At 40.1% G+C, this 16,950-nt stretch overlaps 1 protein-coding gene across 1 annotated transcript in view; it reads right to left on the bottom strand.

The window, feature by feature from the left end:
* Positions 1–1,267: 1,267 nt before the first annotated feature.
* Positions 1,268–16,950, bottom strand: part of REEP5 (receptor accessory protein 5) — a 33,107-nt gene continuing 17,424 nt past the window's right edge. The window contains exons 4-5 of the mRNA XM_045837969.1: positions 8,321–8,489; positions 1,268–3,706 (exon numbers count right to left, since the gene is read on the bottom strand). Coding sequence (XP_045693925.1) covers positions 3,657–3,706; positions 8,321–8,489 — 219 coding nt within the window. The 3' untranslated portion in view covers positions 1,268–3,656. The remainder of the gene's footprint in view (positions 3,707–8,320; positions 8,490–16,950) is intronic.

A 16,950-nucleotide genomic window follows, 5' to 3' on the forward strand; every position in this document is an offset into this window, starting at 1 on the left:
AGTCAATAGCAGGAGATAGCCAGCATACTCAGAATACCCAAATCAATATGGTGGAAATGAAAATTGTGTCTTTTACAGAAAAAAACTAATCGGTCTTTGTGGCCAACCCAGTATCTAGCTAAGACAGACTCTCCAGACCTTGGAATCATTGGCCTCTTTAGAAGTCTCTACTTAGTGGTTCGAAACCGTAGCTACATATTAGAATTACCTGAAGACTTTTTCTAGCCCCTGGGTACTACAGTGGATTGTCAAGACTTCTACTAGTGGCATCCGGTACCAGTATTTCTAGAAAGCGCCTTGAGTGATTGATTGTAATGAAAATCTGTATACTAAGTGTAAAGATAGCATTTACCTAGCAGTGGTTTTATCTTAAAATGCAGTTCCTGGACCATCAACATCACCTGGGAACTTGCTGGAAATTTAAATTTTCAGCCCTGCCCAAGACCTACTGAGTGAGAAACTCTGGGGATGGGACCAGCAACCTGTATTTTCACAACCTGCACCCCTCCCAAGAAATTGATGCACACTAGTTTGAGAGCCACTACGTAACCACAGAACCTCCTTATTGTTAATCTCTGAGGTGTGTGTTACAAAGCTGTAAGAACATTGTGGTAACTTTTAATTAAGGTCAGTCTCAAATATATTTACTTTCCTGCTGTACTATATAGAACTGTAGTATTTGATGGCTAACAATCTGAATTGTGTGGGTTTTTTTAAATTTTATTTATTTTCAGAGGGGAAGGGAGGGAGAAAGAAAGGGAGAGAAACACCAATGTGTGGTTGCCTCTCGTGTGCCACCTCCTCCCCCCACGCACTAGAGACTTGGCCCACAACCCAGGCATGTGTCCCGACTGGGAATCAACTGGCAACCGTTCCCAGGCTGGTGCTCAATCCACTGAACCCCATGAGCCAGGGCAGAATCGTGTGTTATTCTAAACACACAAAGATTGTATACATAGACATGTAAAAACAGATATAGGAGACAAAGCTAACATACCCTCCAGCAGTAGGTGTTTTTAATAAAATCCTCAAGTTCTTGGTCTCAAAGTACAGAATAATTTAGAGGCGCACAGAAGTGTTTACCGCAGTAAAATATATACAACTTATGTCATAAGACTTGTGTGTAATGCAGTAAGTGAGTAGAAAGTGGTTTAGATTTCCTTTAAGTGAGAAATGGGATTAATAAACAGCAGTGTTTAAGGTTCATTCATCTGTATTCAGAATTAGTTTACATTTTTTAAAAGCCCCACAAAATGAAATGTAACAGTTCAATGAGATAATGGAATTTTATTTACATCCACTTCCATTCAGTATATCACATCTTCAGGATAGACAGTAACTTATTTAAAGGCTATGGTCATTTTCTCCAGGCTGTGGGCAGAAGACTCCAGAGGAGCAGTAATTATTGATCTGAAACCATTCAAGCAGAAGAACTGTAGGGATTCTGTAACTTTACATATCCCCCACATACCTTTCCTGCACAAATAAATGCTCATCTTCAAGCTCGACAGAGGCTCAGTCAGTTTCCAAAGACGCTAGCATGGCAAAATATTACTTGGGAAATCAAAGCTGAGACAGAATTGTTCAATTCATAACTTCTGTCTTTAACATGTATGCTTTGACTGCCAAAAACAGTAACACATTTCTTCCAGAATACACTGTAAGAGAACACTGTTGAGAAAAAATTTGCATTCAGAATTTATCTTCTCACTATAGTTTTTAAACTGATATTAGCCTATAAGTAGTTATGAATAATTGTAACTTGTGTATCTTGCCTGGTAATATATTCTGTATACTAACAATCTGATTATATATTTTGTATGCCAAAGGTTGCTCATTTTCATTCTTTTGCCACCAAGAAAAGTGTACTGTATTTATGGGGAAAGGGATTTAAATACTCCCGCAGGAATTTTTTTTTAACTATAGCTTGACTTTATCCAAATAATGGCTTGCTTTCTAAAGGTTTTTAAAGTTAAGTTTAATAAGATGCCTTATGATCACCACTATTGTACCTAGAAAAAGGTAAATGCCCTGATCCATATTGTGATATTTGGGTGATATCGTCCCTTATTTTTGATGTCTTTAATATTTTTTACATCGTGAGACAGCATTATGATCTTACCTATTATTGAAAGGAGAACTAACTAATCATTTATTTGCCTTAAAAGGCCTCTCGAATGCACCCTGACTGGGGACTGAACCTGCAACCCAGGCATATGGGATGCCCTGACCAGGGATCGAACTGGCGACCTTTCACTTGGCAGGATGATGCCCAACCAACTAAGCCATACCGTCAGGGCTAACTTTGGTAATTTCATTGAACTCTTTAGTCAGTTTAGTCTAATTCAGAAGTAGCCTAGCAGTACAGTTGATATTAAGATCAGTTTTTCTACTCCAGACAAGGTGCTTGGCTGATCAAACTGGAGACTTTGATTTTTAACTCTTTGTTACATACTCAAATTATGTAGTTATATGCAATTTATCAAAATAAAGCATAAAGATGAAGGCATTTAAACTACAGGTGATTCTGACTTGTGAACTAGGGAGGCCTCCTGTGTTCGACCTTAAAGGCCAGAAATGAGGGTGAAGGCAGTTTTACCTCACCACTGCCAACCAGACTACGGGTTATACCGTGCTTTCTTTCAGTCTCCCAGAACAGCTCTCAGAGGCTGGTGTTGTCATTAGCATGCACTGCTGGCTAAGGAGATAAACAAGAGCATATATGTAATCAGGGGTGGGCAAGTCGCAGGGTTGGGGGGTCCTTAAACTGGTTTAAAAAAAGACTGGAAAGGAAACAAAATTAAACCAACATATTAGCATTGAAGGTGAAACCAGGGATGATTTCCATTGTAGCATCTCAAAAACAGACAAACCTAAAGCTTATAAGCAAGTTATTAAAAGGCCACAAGTCAGTATTACTAGTTAGCTCTATAGGGAATTGGGGGCTGTGATTACTGACGTGTGTAGGTTTCCCCATTTGTGAGCAAAGTGACTGCTGTTCAAAGCTGTTCTAGTATTCGGCTGCTTTAAGGTTAGGAAAACAGCCAGGACAACCTCCATTCAAACTCATTTATCACTTAACTGTTCATTCTAATTAGTACTCATTTGTAATAAATTTCTGAAGTATTTTTTAGCAGACTACACCAGCACAATGGAACTTCCAGCTTTTGGCAGGTGCTCTCCACGAGCATTATGCATGTTACAGCCAGTACATTTCCCTACACGTGTGTGTGCACAAATACATCAAAAACATTTAATACAAAATTGTACCTTACATGAAGTAGAACTTGAAAGAGTACTCTAAAAAATAAGTACAAAGAAAATGCATGCAAAGAGAGCCCATTAAAGTACAAAGCCCGTGGGATATATAATTTTATTTTAAGTTTATATTTCTGGCAGGATGATAAATTTCTTTTCCTACCAAGAGGCAAAATATATTTTCCAAAAATTTGAATACTGCCCATTGCATTAAATTTAAATTAAAATGTTCCCTATGTATATAGACAGTAAAAGTAAGCAAAAAACACATTCCATTTTTAAATATATCAAAAATGTTTCCAAGGCAACATTATTAAAATGATTATACCACAGTCCCTAACACAACATCAAGCTCTATAGGCAGGTACAGAGGGCAGAAAGGTCTCATTCAGGTGGGCTTAGGTGCTCTTCTTCTCATCTCCCAGTAAATTCACGGCAGCTTTCTTGACTGTTAAGAGGAAAGGAAATTTTATCAAAGCTTTTTGCAAACAGGCTCCGCACATAATGTAGCAGCTAGATAACAACTGGGATGATTCATGTTCAGATGAGAACACACTGAGGTTTGAGGTCAGGGCTGAAAGTTTCCAGGAAATGGCCAAGAAACTACTTCGTGGCACAAATCCTGAGTACTTCAGCATGGTTCTTGAAGGTCCTGGCCCCCCACCCCCACCCCTGGTATTGACAGTTACCACTTTAAGCTCTCTGCCTCCTGAAAGCATCTCACGCTGCAGAGATTCCTTGGGCATTTGGTGTTCTGTACAATCAAGAAATTCTCATTTGTACCTGGGTGCTCACCTGTACCATTTCACTGTTTGCATCTGATGACACCTAGGTCATCCACCTATTCTATGATGATAGAAACTGGAAGAAGTCCTCATTCCCAGACCCTGGAAATGATGGTATATTTATACACATTTGTATTCTCTAATTGTACCACCGTTTCATCCTGTGATGGGAAGAGTGTGCCACAAGTCTGAGTTGGTGCAAGATCTACATGTATGAAGAAAAATGTTGGTTCTTCCGTGGGAAGCAAAGCCTTCCCCTTCTTAATTACCAAGTAGCATAGAATGTGCTGTGAGAACTGGTGTGGTGTGTGAGATAGAGGAGGGAGGGCTTTTTCCAGAAGCTGTCAGGGCTTCCTGTGAGTCCACACTGCAGCTGTTTTTGATGGAGCTGGAGCCCCATAACAAGAGCCAAGTCCCTCCTTGTTCACAGCCTGGCAGTGGCTCCCCATTCAATTAAAACTGTTGAACGAAGTCAACAAGAAACTATAGCCTCTCTTAACTAGCTCTTTATAAAAAAGTAGTTGCTGGAACACCCAGAAGCTTTGGGAAGAGTCTACTATGTATCAGCATGTAAGTTCCTCCTTATTTTCATTCTCACACCCCTGTTTAGGAATGTATCATAGCACAGTAAGACAGGGTTAAAATGGGAATTACAGTATTGCTTTCTATCTAAGAGAACCAAGAGGCTAAGAAGTGTGGGCAAACTAGACAGGAATGGTATCTCGAGGTTGATGGGTAGGCTGAGGGCAAGAGGAACAGAAAAAAAAGTTCTTAAAAGTAACTGGTGACTCCAAAGTGGGAGCACGTGAAGGTTATAAATTATTCTTAAAAATGCAAAAAGATGTGCTGGAGTAGACTGGAGCTCCATGGCCAGAAACAGGTGCGCAGAGGAGAGCTCTGAGAGGGAGAAGTGGGGGCGCATCACGTGGGGCATCAGTGCCACTGTCGGGGGGGGCAGGTCAGCCCTCATCACCCACTTTCTAGTTATCATGGAGCTCCAACTGCAACAACAAAATCTCCAAATTTCATGTCCACTGCCCTCTCTTCTCCAAGTGCTGAAAACCCTTACTGTGCCCTCTGGAACTTAACACCCATCAGCAACAAATGTCCTCTATTCTCAGCCATTTCTCCAAATATTCCCTGCCCTTCTTGCTTTTACAGAAATACTACTATCCCCTGATGACACTGCTTTCTCGTGTGGTAGCTTTTTTTTTCCTTCTTCCATGACCTTATTACACTGGGTCCGGGGTCTGGTGTTAATCTTTGTTGTTCACTGCTACATTCAGAAGTTAACGTCATCAGATTTTATCTTCCTCTAGCATTTCTTTTCCCAGTCATCTCTGATCCTTGGGCTATGTTGCCTTATTTCTTTAAAATTTTTGCCACAAAGTTAATTATCACTAATACCACTCCTATTTTAATTATTGGTGATTTCAATATCGATACACACACACACACACACACACCACCCCCCCCCATCCTTCCAATATCCTGACCTCTTAGTTGCTCCCCTCCAATTGCCTTCATATTCCATCCTACCTGCTCCGCCTACCACAGGCACTCTGTCTCCTAGTTCTCGTCACTACCAATAACTGCAGCCCCTCTACGCTCTCAGTGTCAAGCATCCCACCCTCCACCATCACCTCCTATCTTTGCAGCTCACTCCTATTATCCTGACTCAGAGTTCTTCCCCCACCACCTGGTGTTATTATCCAGTGATCTTACCCTCTTTGCCTCTGTTCCTCCCTTCTCTCCTCACCCAGCTTAAATTCCATCCTCAAGCACTAGTCCCACTCACTTCAGCTGTTACTGAACAAAATCAACCTTGACACAACTCCACCTATTCTGAACGTGGTTAGAGAAAAACAAAGACAAACCAGTCACTTTAAATCCATGGACACAAATCTCAAGTGAGCCTTTAATACTGCCCCGCCATAACATGACACTGTCTTGGGCCACTCCCGCTCCCACTGTCTCAGAGCGGCCAGCAAATGACAGACTCACTGGTGTGTGCACCACCTACAACTGCTTTCACAGTACTTCGAGGAAGCTGCATACCAGCAAGAGGAACCTGATGGCCTGCAAAAACTAAAGTAACTGGCCCTTACAGGAAAAGTTTGCTGATCCCAGTCCTAAGCAACTATTTCACAACTTCTCTTCCCATCCTTCTTTCCCTATCCTCTCTCCCCCCTGACCTTTTCTTCCTACTTTACTGAGGAATTTGAAGCAATCAAAAATTACTCCGATAGGCTCCCACCATTACATGTACTCACCTACCATCATTTTACCCACAAACCCTGATTTCCCTCCCGTTATAAACTGCTGCTGTTCCTGCAATCAAGCTCGCTGTCTGTGCACCAGACTGTGTCGTCTCTGGTCTAGTAAAGGACAGACCGCCAGCAGTCCACCCTCCCACTTGGATCATTTTCTTGCTCTTCACTGGATCACTCCCATGGATTCTCAAACATACTCTGTTTCTTCCACCTCAAGGGAAAAAAAAAATCCTTGGGACACTAGTTCCTTTTCCCAGTTCCAGCCCAGTTCTTCTGCTCCTTTGCAGGAAATTTCTCAAAACAGTTGTCTATACTCTGTCATGTCTTTCCTCCCATTTCTCTCAAATCCATTCCAGTCAGGATTTTGCTCCTACCACTCCACATATCTGTTTTGTCAAGATCACTAGTGCCTTCCTCACTGCTAAATCCAATGGTCGGTGTGCAGTCCCTCTTATCTTGTCATCTGCAGCGTGTGACACAATGACTCACTCCCTCCTCGTCTTGGGGTTTTCTGGCTCCCTCAACCGGCCACTCCTTATCAGTCTGCTTTGCTGCTTGCTTCTCATCTCCTCAATTTCTAAACATTGGGGGCCCCAGAGTTCAGTCCTCGGACCCCTTCTTTTCTAACCACATTCACCCCCTTAGTGACCTCATTCAGTCTCCTGTTTACTATATGCTGGTGACCCCCAAACTCATATCCCCAGTCTAGACCTGTCCCCTTAATTCCTGATGTCTATATCCAAATGGCTGTTTGACTACTCCATGTAGGTACCTAACAGGCACCTCAAAGTCATGTCCAGAAATGAATTCCTTATTTTCCCTCTCAACCTGTTACACCCAGTCCTCCCCAGCTCAACGGCAATTCTGTCCTTCTGTGTGTTTGGGCTAAAAAGCTTGGCTTCGTTCTTGGCTCCTCTCTCATACTCCACACCAAGTCCCATTGGTTCTACATTCTAAATCTATCAAGAACCCAAAGACTTCTTACCTCCTGCTGCTACCATTAAGAACCAACCCAATACCATCATCTCAGTCAGATCACCACAATGACCTTTTAACTGGTCTCCTCATTTCCTCCCTCTCTCTCTTCAGTCTAAATACAGTAGCCAAAGTGATCCTGTTAAAACACAGGATGGATCATGTTACTCTTCTGCTCAAAATTCTCCAGCAGCACCCCATCTAACACAGAGGAAAAGCCAAAGCCTTTACAATACCCTGCGCGGCATTACACGATCCGTCTTCTTTCAGCCTCCACTCTTCAACCTCTCTGCACTTGTCTCCTTCCACTCTCCCTCTACGTCCCTCTCTTCCCTTCTTCTCCAGGCTTTTGCATGAGCTGTCCCTTCGGTCTGGAGCATTCTTCTCCATGGTTCTTTCCTTTACCACTTTCATGTCTGATTCAGTATAACCTTCTTGGTGAGGATTTCCTAAATCACTCTAGCTCCTAATACCACCTATCTTTTTATCTGCTATATCTTTCTCTATGTCAACTGGTAACTATTATTTTTTAATTGAATTCTCTCTCTCACAAGATTGTAAATCTCCATGAGTTCGAGGAATATGATCTGGTTGGTTCACTGGTTCATCCCCAGGGCTATGAACATGCTTGGCACATATCAAGCACCTCAGTGAACATCTGTTGAATGGATGAGTCAGACAGCTGAGCAGGAGGGAATTCTCTGGGACCTGTAACAAAAGCAGTCTGGACGGCATGTTAAGCAGTTCAACCTGAAGTCAGTTAAAGAGATATCTGAATATAAATAAATGTGATTCTCTCAAATCTGTCTACCACAGCAAGTCATTTTTCCTAATGTGCTGAATGAATGGTGTATTAAATGTGACAAGGAGGAAGAATCTGAGGAAAGTAAAGGACAATAGGCAGTCTTGGTGAAGAAATCCGGAGTAATCTTGGTGTTTGGCTGAGGAAAGCCAACAGGGCAAGAAGGCCAAGGAGCTTATTGCTTAGGCCCCCATCACTTGCTGAACCCCGCTGTCCCCGAGTCTTACCTTCTTTAGTGATGGCATCTGCAGTCCCTTTGGCTTTGTCCTTCATTTCATTCACCACATTGTCCACCTGGGACTGGTGCTTCAGGAAGAAAGGACGGATGATGCGCTTGTAGAGCAGTTCCGCCCCGTTGGAGGGGCTGGGGGCCATGCACCACAGCAGGAAGCCACACTGCACAGAACGAGAGGCAGCATGGTAACGGGGAGTGGGCGCCCTGACCACACGCCGCCCACCGCCCACTACTCTGCTGCAGAGGCGCTGCCTCTGCCAATTTCTCCAGTAGCATTTCCAGTGTTTTCTGCAAGCTACAGGTGAGCTTTCTTAGATGGAGAAATGTGACAAATAAAGGGCTAGTAAGGAAAAGCTGAGACTGAAAAAGAAAGGTAAAACACATCAAGCCCAGCAGCTTAATTTCCTTCCTAACTTGGACTGCTTTTTAGTTATAACAGCTTTTATTATTAACTTTTCAAAATCAATTTAAAACAACACAGCACTTCTCTGCATGTGGAAAGCCCTATACAGATGAGGCTAATATTTATGGGGCTTGTTCTTAGTAGGCTCACCTTGGTAAGTCTGTCACATTTATTAATCCCGTTATAGAGAAAATACGCCGGCCATTCTCGAAATCTTCCCAGAGTGGAATCTCAGTTTTTAGTAGGTCTTAGCCATCAAGTAATCTTTATAGTCAGGTGTTTCTCTTCTTCACCTGAATGTAGGTATTAATCCTAGCTCTTTTTTTATGGCTCTACTTTCCCATTGAGATTAAAAAAAAATCAACAAGAATTGAACCCTAAAAACTTAAAAAAAAACAAGCAAACAAGAATTGTCATACTATAATTATATCTAAAATAATTTTACTGTTTATTTAAAGGATAAATAACAACCCAGCACTTCAAGTTGTCCAAGAAGTTTACTCCTCTATATGAGCAGAAAAGGGAACATCCAGAGTGATGCGCTCATTTCCCTAGAAAGTTTAATAAACTACATGCACATTAGGTTCTTTTTGTTTAAGACTCTATCACCCAGCCTAGTTGGCTCTATTAAAAAAACAGAACTCATTTCTTGAGATCCAAATCTGTATTTTTTCCTTCTTACAGTAACTAATCCCTTGCCTTCTGTGCCACAGACTTAACTCTGTAGCATTAGTCCTTGTTATTCTGAACCACGGAGTGTATTCAAATAGTCAAGAGGCTATATCGCTTTTCTAAAAGAAGCTTTTGGACTTAATGCACATGTTTGAGCCCTAACGCTCACTCCATCAGCACTATGTTGACTCTAAGAAATTTGCATTATATTTTGAAGTTCTATTACACTCAAAATCAATAAAATGCAGGTTCTCAACAGATTACTCTTTCTACATTATTGAACTATAGGACTCTGGGAAGGTAACAGTCATGAAGTACAATTTTTACAAACATAAGAGTGGGGGGGCAAGATTTCAAAGGATAGTTATCAGACTGGGTTATGAAAAATAAACTATAGTTATATGCTTCTTATAAGAAACATACCTAAGACAAAACCAATTAAGACTTAATGGGATTTTCATCCTTTTATTTGTATTAGACAATCACCAATTCTCAAATAGCTCCTATAGTAGTACATGTACATTACTTAAGGCAAAATAAGCAAATAGCGATAAAGGAAAATTCACCAAGAAGATTGGCCTAAATATCTTTGCTATATGTAAAATACATATAGCTTTGTATATATCTTAATAATTATATCTTTATATGATTCTTATTTTTTAATTATGTAATTTGTAATTATATATAGCAATATAGTTTCAAATATTGCTCCAAAATATATAAAGTCAGAATTATATAAATAAATGGACAAAACCCATATAGATTTTAACACTTCCATCAGAAAGTTATATACCAAACTAGAAATTAATAAATACAGAAGAACAAAAATTTAAAATCTTGATTTCAAGATTTTTACATAGTTCTCTACTCAACAAGCAGGGATTCTAAGGGGATTATACACTACATTATACAGAGGATAAGAGTATGGTTACTACATTAACCAAAAGTAAGAGTTACTACATTATAAGAGGATAAGAGGATCAGAGAAACTGGGTTCCAGGGCTGGTTCTGCCAGGTACTAAATAACACTGGATTAAGAATCAGGAGAGCTGATATCTACTTTACAACTTTAAATAGGCCTCAATAAGAGTTAATTTTCTCTTACGTAGGATTTTAGGAAAGCCACAAATTAATGTACTTCAGGAAAGTATGTAAGATAGCAGTAGCATTACCAAGTCCTATCGTTATTTCTGTTGAAAATCTCTGAAATACTATCCACCTGTTATAGATATCGACTCTCAGCAATCCAGAATCCAGTCTCAGCTTCATCCATCTTTTCTGGATGAATTAAGGCAAGATACCAGACAGGACCAGAGCCAAGGGTCTATACTGTGGCACCTCTCCAATGTGATTACTTTGTAGGCTATACTCCAGACGGTTAATTTAGTTCTTTCAGTACCCTCTTGAGACAGTAAAATAATTAACGCTCTCCACCTACATCCTTAGCATTTTCCAGGTCTCAAATAAAATAACTCCCTTGTATTAAAAATAAAGTTAATTACTGTTCAATCCTCAAGGTGATATTCGGCTGCCAGCTTTTACAACTCCCTTTTCTTCATTTGTGTGACTGTCCCACAGCCCAGGAGCGCCCTCAGCCACACAGATCCGGCCCTGCTTTAATCCAGTTGCCCTCTAGGTGCCCGCCGACGATACTCCCAAGAGCAAACACAAGTCTACGCCTACCTGCAGTTCAAAGAGTCCGTGCTTTTTCAGCTGAACTCTTTGGCATTCAGCACGGACACAAAGAATCCTATAGTTATAAATTACGACAGACAGATAACCCTCTCTGTGATTCTAATACTTTCACCATCCAATTGTTCCCTAGGAGAGTTACTTCCAAGGCAGAGATATGCATAATATGCACAGTTTAAAACTAGCCTCCAAACTGAGAGTTAAAGTCAGAGAAACATACATTTCAACACTGGCCTCCAGGCACGCAGCAATCAATCATTCCCTCAGAAACCTAAGCTTTCCTTGGGAAGACTCTGCAGCGCAGCCGCAGAATAGCGATGGGCTGGAGTTAAAGGGGACTGCTTGGAATGCACAAATACAAGCTCAAAGGCACATGGGACGGGGAAGATTTTCTTTGCCTCCTGCAAAGTTAAGAAGAGGAATGTTCTGTTCTGTCAATGGGTGAAACAGGACAGGTGACAATTTGGATCAGGACACAAACTTCACAGAGTTTATTCAATTTTGTTTTAAAAATAAATCTAGAAAATGATTTCAGTGAGGGTAAAGATGAGGTGCAAAGATATCTACTCACTGTAGCATTACCTATAACAGCAAAACAAATCTACATGTCTATCAGTTGGGGAATGTGTAAATTATTAGCTATAATGGATAAACATCTATGTCAAAGAATATTGAATAACATGAGAAAATGCTCAGAGCATTAAATTAATTGGGGAAAAAAGTGAGATATAGAGTTGTATATAGTATATAGCCTGAAACATACATATGTGGTTAAGACAATAATATATACACAGTTCTGTGTGTATTTATGTCATGGACAAATATATTTGTACATTAACATAAATAGGAAGACTACCTAAGATGTTAACAGTGGTAGGCTTACAAATGCTTTTTCTGCCTTATCTAAAACATTCCCCCTCTGCATACACACACACACACACACACACACACACACACCACGAAACTTTTGTTTTATTCACCAAAGGATGCCCCAGACCTAGAACAGATTCTGGCACATAGAAGTTTTAAATAAATATCTGAAGAATAAAGAAATAAACATATGTTATTTTCATAATCAAAGAAAAAAGGGATTTTACATTTTTTTAAACCCTTCTGCTCAACTCACAATCCACTGTTTCTAGCTTAATAAATTGTATATGATCTTTTCAACTAACCTTGAAAAGGTCTGAGGCCTGACTACTGGTTCCTCTTATTTACATCCAATATTATAGGCTGCTTTAGGAAAATGAATACTAGGACTGCTAGTCAAGATGGAGGCCTAGGCAGACATGCTTTGCCTCCTTGCACAACCACAAGATGAATCACAACTAATCACAAAACAAAAACCACCCAGAACTGCCAGAAAATCCCATTATATGGAAGTCTGACAACAAGGATTTAAAGACGCCATATTCATCCAGACAGGTTAGAGGGGCAGTGACAAGGATCCTGGGTAGAGAGGACACGGTGTGGAGACACCACAGTGGCGGGGGCAGTGGTGGAACAGGCAGTCCCACATTCATGTGTACAGGATAAAAATCAGGAAGGATACCTTGGGAGTGAGCCACCCCAGCCCCAGACCAGACCACAGGGATGCAGAAAGAGAAAAGGAAGAGCAAGAAATTGAAAACATATTTGAAAAAATAATGAAAGAAAACATCCCTAACTTGGTAAAGGAAATAGATATACAAGTCCAAGAAGCAAGGAGTCAAAAACAAGTTGGACCCAAAGAGGACCACCCCCAGACACATCATAATTAAAATGCCAAAGATTAAAGATAAAGTGAGACTCTTAAAAGTGGCAAGACAAAAGAATAGAGTTAACTAGAAAACAATTCTCCTAAGACTATCAGCTGGTTTATCAAAAGAAACTTTGCAGGCAAGAAGGGACTAGAAAGAAGTATTCAAAGTGATGAAAAGCAAGGACCAACAACCAAGATTAGTCTATCCAGCAAAGCTATCATTTAGAATGGAAGGGCAGATAAAGAAGTTCATCATCACTAAAACATTATTATATAAAATGTTAAAAGGACTCATTTAAGAAAAAGATCAAAACCATGAACACTAAAATGACAGAAACTTACAGCTATCAATAACTGAATCTAAAAAAATAAGCATAAACTAGGCAAACAACTACAACAGGAACACAATCATAGACATGGAGATCATTTGGAGGGTTATCAGTGGGAAGAGGGAGGCGGGTGAATGGAGGAAAGGTACAGGGAATAAGCGTAATTAGTAGGTACAGCATAAAAAGGAGGAAGTTAAGAATAGTATAGGAAATGAAGAAGCCAAAGAACTTATATGCATGACCCATGGACATGAACTAAGGGTGGGGAAACACTGAGATGAAGTGGGGTACCAGGCAGAGGGAGGCAAAGGGGGAAAAATTTGGGGCAACTGTAGTAGCATAACAAAATATACTTTAAAAGAGATCTGTCCCCTAAAATGACTTCTACAGACTGCAATTCAGAGGTTTTTTTCTCAGTCTGTTCAATGAAGCCACTCAGAATATGACACTAATGCAGGAAGGAAACATTTTGATTGACAGTATAATCAATTTTAATCATGTCAGGTACATTATCTATTTACAACACATAGAGCATATTCACTTTCTGTCACTGACACCACTAATGGATGCACATTCATTTTACTATTAGGGAATAGTATTTGCTGTAAACCACTTTTTGTAGTGTACTTCAAAGAAAAACATAAATGATTTAGTAATTATCTCTTATTTTGGATCTTCCCTCTACCTTGTGTGGCCTCCATTGGCAGAGGTGATCAGGAGCAGCCAGAAAGTCAGGCTTCCTCACGTTTCAGAAGTTTGAGGTCAGACACTAGTGTGAGTGGTTCTGCCGACAGGATACTGTTCACTGAAGGAAGCAAGGGGGCCCAAGGCCGAGGCCAAGTTCCCTTCCATTAGAGAACATACTGGGACATCACTACCATGAGATGGATCTTCTGAGGGGCTTCAGAATTACTTGTACTTTAAAACATATGACATCCAAATTAAAGCATATACAAATATTTTTTTATAAATGCCAAATGTCTTTGAGTAACAAAAGCAAAATATAGCCAACCAGCTATGAAATCTTAAATCTTCCCACAGAGCAATTTTTTCCATTTGTTTCAAAAGGACTATTCTTTAGCTGTCTTACACGGCCTTCTGTGGTAAATGCCATTCCAAATTAAACATGGATATTCCAATGAGCATGCTTTCACTTAAATTTTTTTAAAGATTTTATTTATTTATTTTTAGAGAGGGAAGGGAGAGAGAAAGAGAGAGAGAGAGAAACATCAATGTGCGGTTGCTGGGGGCCATGGCCTGCAACCTAGGCATGTGCCCTGACTGGGAATTGAACCTTCGATGCCTGGTTTGCAGCCCACACTCAATCCACTGAGCTACACCAGCCAGGGCTGCTTTCACTTAAATTTTTAAACCACTTAGCTTGTCATACTGTATGTAATGTTCTGTGATTTTTATAATGAAGGAATTATGGGAAAAATTCTCTATCTGTACAGATAGGTCATTTCATTCCTTTTAAGTGTATGGGTGTACTATTAATCCATTTAAACATTTACCTGTTGAAGGAAACTTCAGTTTATAATTTTTCATTATGACCAAAACCTCTGCATACAGCTCTCTTATGTTCAGTGAATATTTCCTTAGGATAGATATTTAGAATTGCTTGAAACAATTTCTATTTATAATCTTTGCCCATTTATCTTTTTCTCTTACCTGTAAACATTTTTATATATTATAGACATTAATTCCTTATTTATTATAAAAGTTGTAAATCTATCCTCCTTGTCTGGCATTATTTTAACTTTGTTTATGTTGTCTATTATCATATAAAAATCTAATTTTTAATAATTTAGTCAAACTTCAATCAAATCTTTTTCTTTGTGACTTTACATTTTTCTTGATTCCATACCTCCTAGTTAAAAAACATTCTATACTTTCTTTAAAACAGAGGGTTTGGGCCCTGACTGGTGTGGCTCAGATGGTTGGGCATCATTCCACAAAGCCCAAGGTCGCCAGTGTGATTCCCGTGCAGGCCACATGCCTCAGTTGTGGGTTCGGTCCCCAGTTAGGGCACATACGAGTGGCAACCTAAAGATGTTTCTGTCTCACATCAATGTTTCTCTCCTCCTCTTTCTCCTTCCTTTCCCCTTTCTCTAAATATAAATAAATAAAGCCTTTAAAAAATCAAATAGAGGTTTTGGCGTAGATGTCCTATCCTTGTGAGGTGTGGATGAAACAGGTGGGGGGACTAGGTTGCCAAGGAGTTCCTCCCAAACCCTCCTGCTCCAACCCCTAGAGCTGCAATTTACAGTTTAGCCTCATCTCCTCATGCTGTCTGGGGGAGCAAAGGGTGACACCTCCACCTAGAGCTGACTAGGACTGGGGTGTGGCCTTCCTCCATTCCAGTGCCTGGCAGAGGAGCTAATCCCCTTGAGGGAAATGAGCTTACAGGCCAAAGCAACAAGATTATTTGAAAAGTTCAAGCACTGCAAAAGAAAGACAACACAATCAACTACAAATTCTACCAGCAGCAGAAATATTAGAACTGAAGGATTAAGAATTTTAAATTGGATTGCTAATTATACTAAAATAAATGCAGCAATATGAAACAAGAACAAGAAAACATAGGAACACGCCAAGATCAAAAATATAATAGCGCATATAAAGAACACAATGCATGATATAAATGGCAGACTGGAGCAAACTTGAATACTGGAAGATGAGATTGAGAAAATCTCCCAGAAAACAAAGGAAAAAACAGATGCAGATTTTTAAAGTAGCTAAGACCAAAGAAAAAGAAAAAATATATACACAACTACCTAAAAGTAAAATCAAGATACTATCAATATGGTGCTGGTTGTGGTGAGGGAGACCAAAAGAATAAGAAAGCTTCCTGTATCTAATTTCCTAAATCTAAATTTTTTCCAATAAAAATTTTAAAAAGTAAGTAGAAATGTAGAAAACGTAAGACAAATTGAACTAATAAGGGATGTGAGAAATATGTCTGAATATAGAAATAAGAAACCAATGACTAGGTCTTGGGGAAACAAAAACCTGGAAGAATACTGCAGGCACACTGTCGGTACACTGGGTGGCCCTAGATAACATTTACAAAGTCGTACTAACGCCAGGGTGATGTCTGTTTACCTAACCTAAGTCATGGGACAGGCACCTGAGGAAGATGGGGGCATGGCGAGGCTGCATGTGAGTGGGAGGGATGAGGGAGGAAAGAGCCAAATCCTTGTCTCCTGGAGGGGACCAAGAGCTAATGCATAAAACAGACAAATTAAAAGGTGTCTAAAAAATAGTAGTATTTAGAGACATCAAGTTAAATGGCAAGATAATCTGCCATAAATGAAGGAACAGTGGTTGCTTTTAAAGAAGGCAATGCAGGAGGCAAAGGGGTATAGAACAGCTTCCTTCAAAACTGCTGCACAACTTTTGAGTCTTTAAACTATGTGATTTATAGTTTTTTAAAATTTATTGATTGACAGAGAGGAAGGGGGGAGAGAGGAGACACTGATTTGTTGTTCTGCTTATTCACGCATTCATTGGCTGATTCTCGTGCATGCCCAGACCTGCAGGGATGAAGCCCTCAACTTGCACATATCCAGACGATGCTCTAACCAACTGGGCCACCCAGCCAGGGCATGTGTAACTGTTGTTAAAACAAATATTTACGCTATGAAGGGAAGAAACAGAACCTAGAATTCACACCCTCTCCAGTTTGGGAAGTCTGGCTCTGGAAACCAGACTGTTTACATACTATGCAGAGCTTCTTCCATGGAAGACACTTGGAGAATCAGCTGAAGACAGCATGTCCCATT

This window comes from Phyllostomus hastatus, unplaced genomic scaffold (assembly GCF_019186645.2).
Source record: "Phyllostomus hastatus isolate PE091 unplaced genomic scaffold, TTU_PhHast_1.1 phas_contig_254, whole genome shotgun sequence".
In the NCBI taxonomy this organism is placed as follows: Eukaryota; Metazoa; Chordata; class Mammalia; order Chiroptera; family Phyllostomidae; genus Phyllostomus; species Phyllostomus hastatus.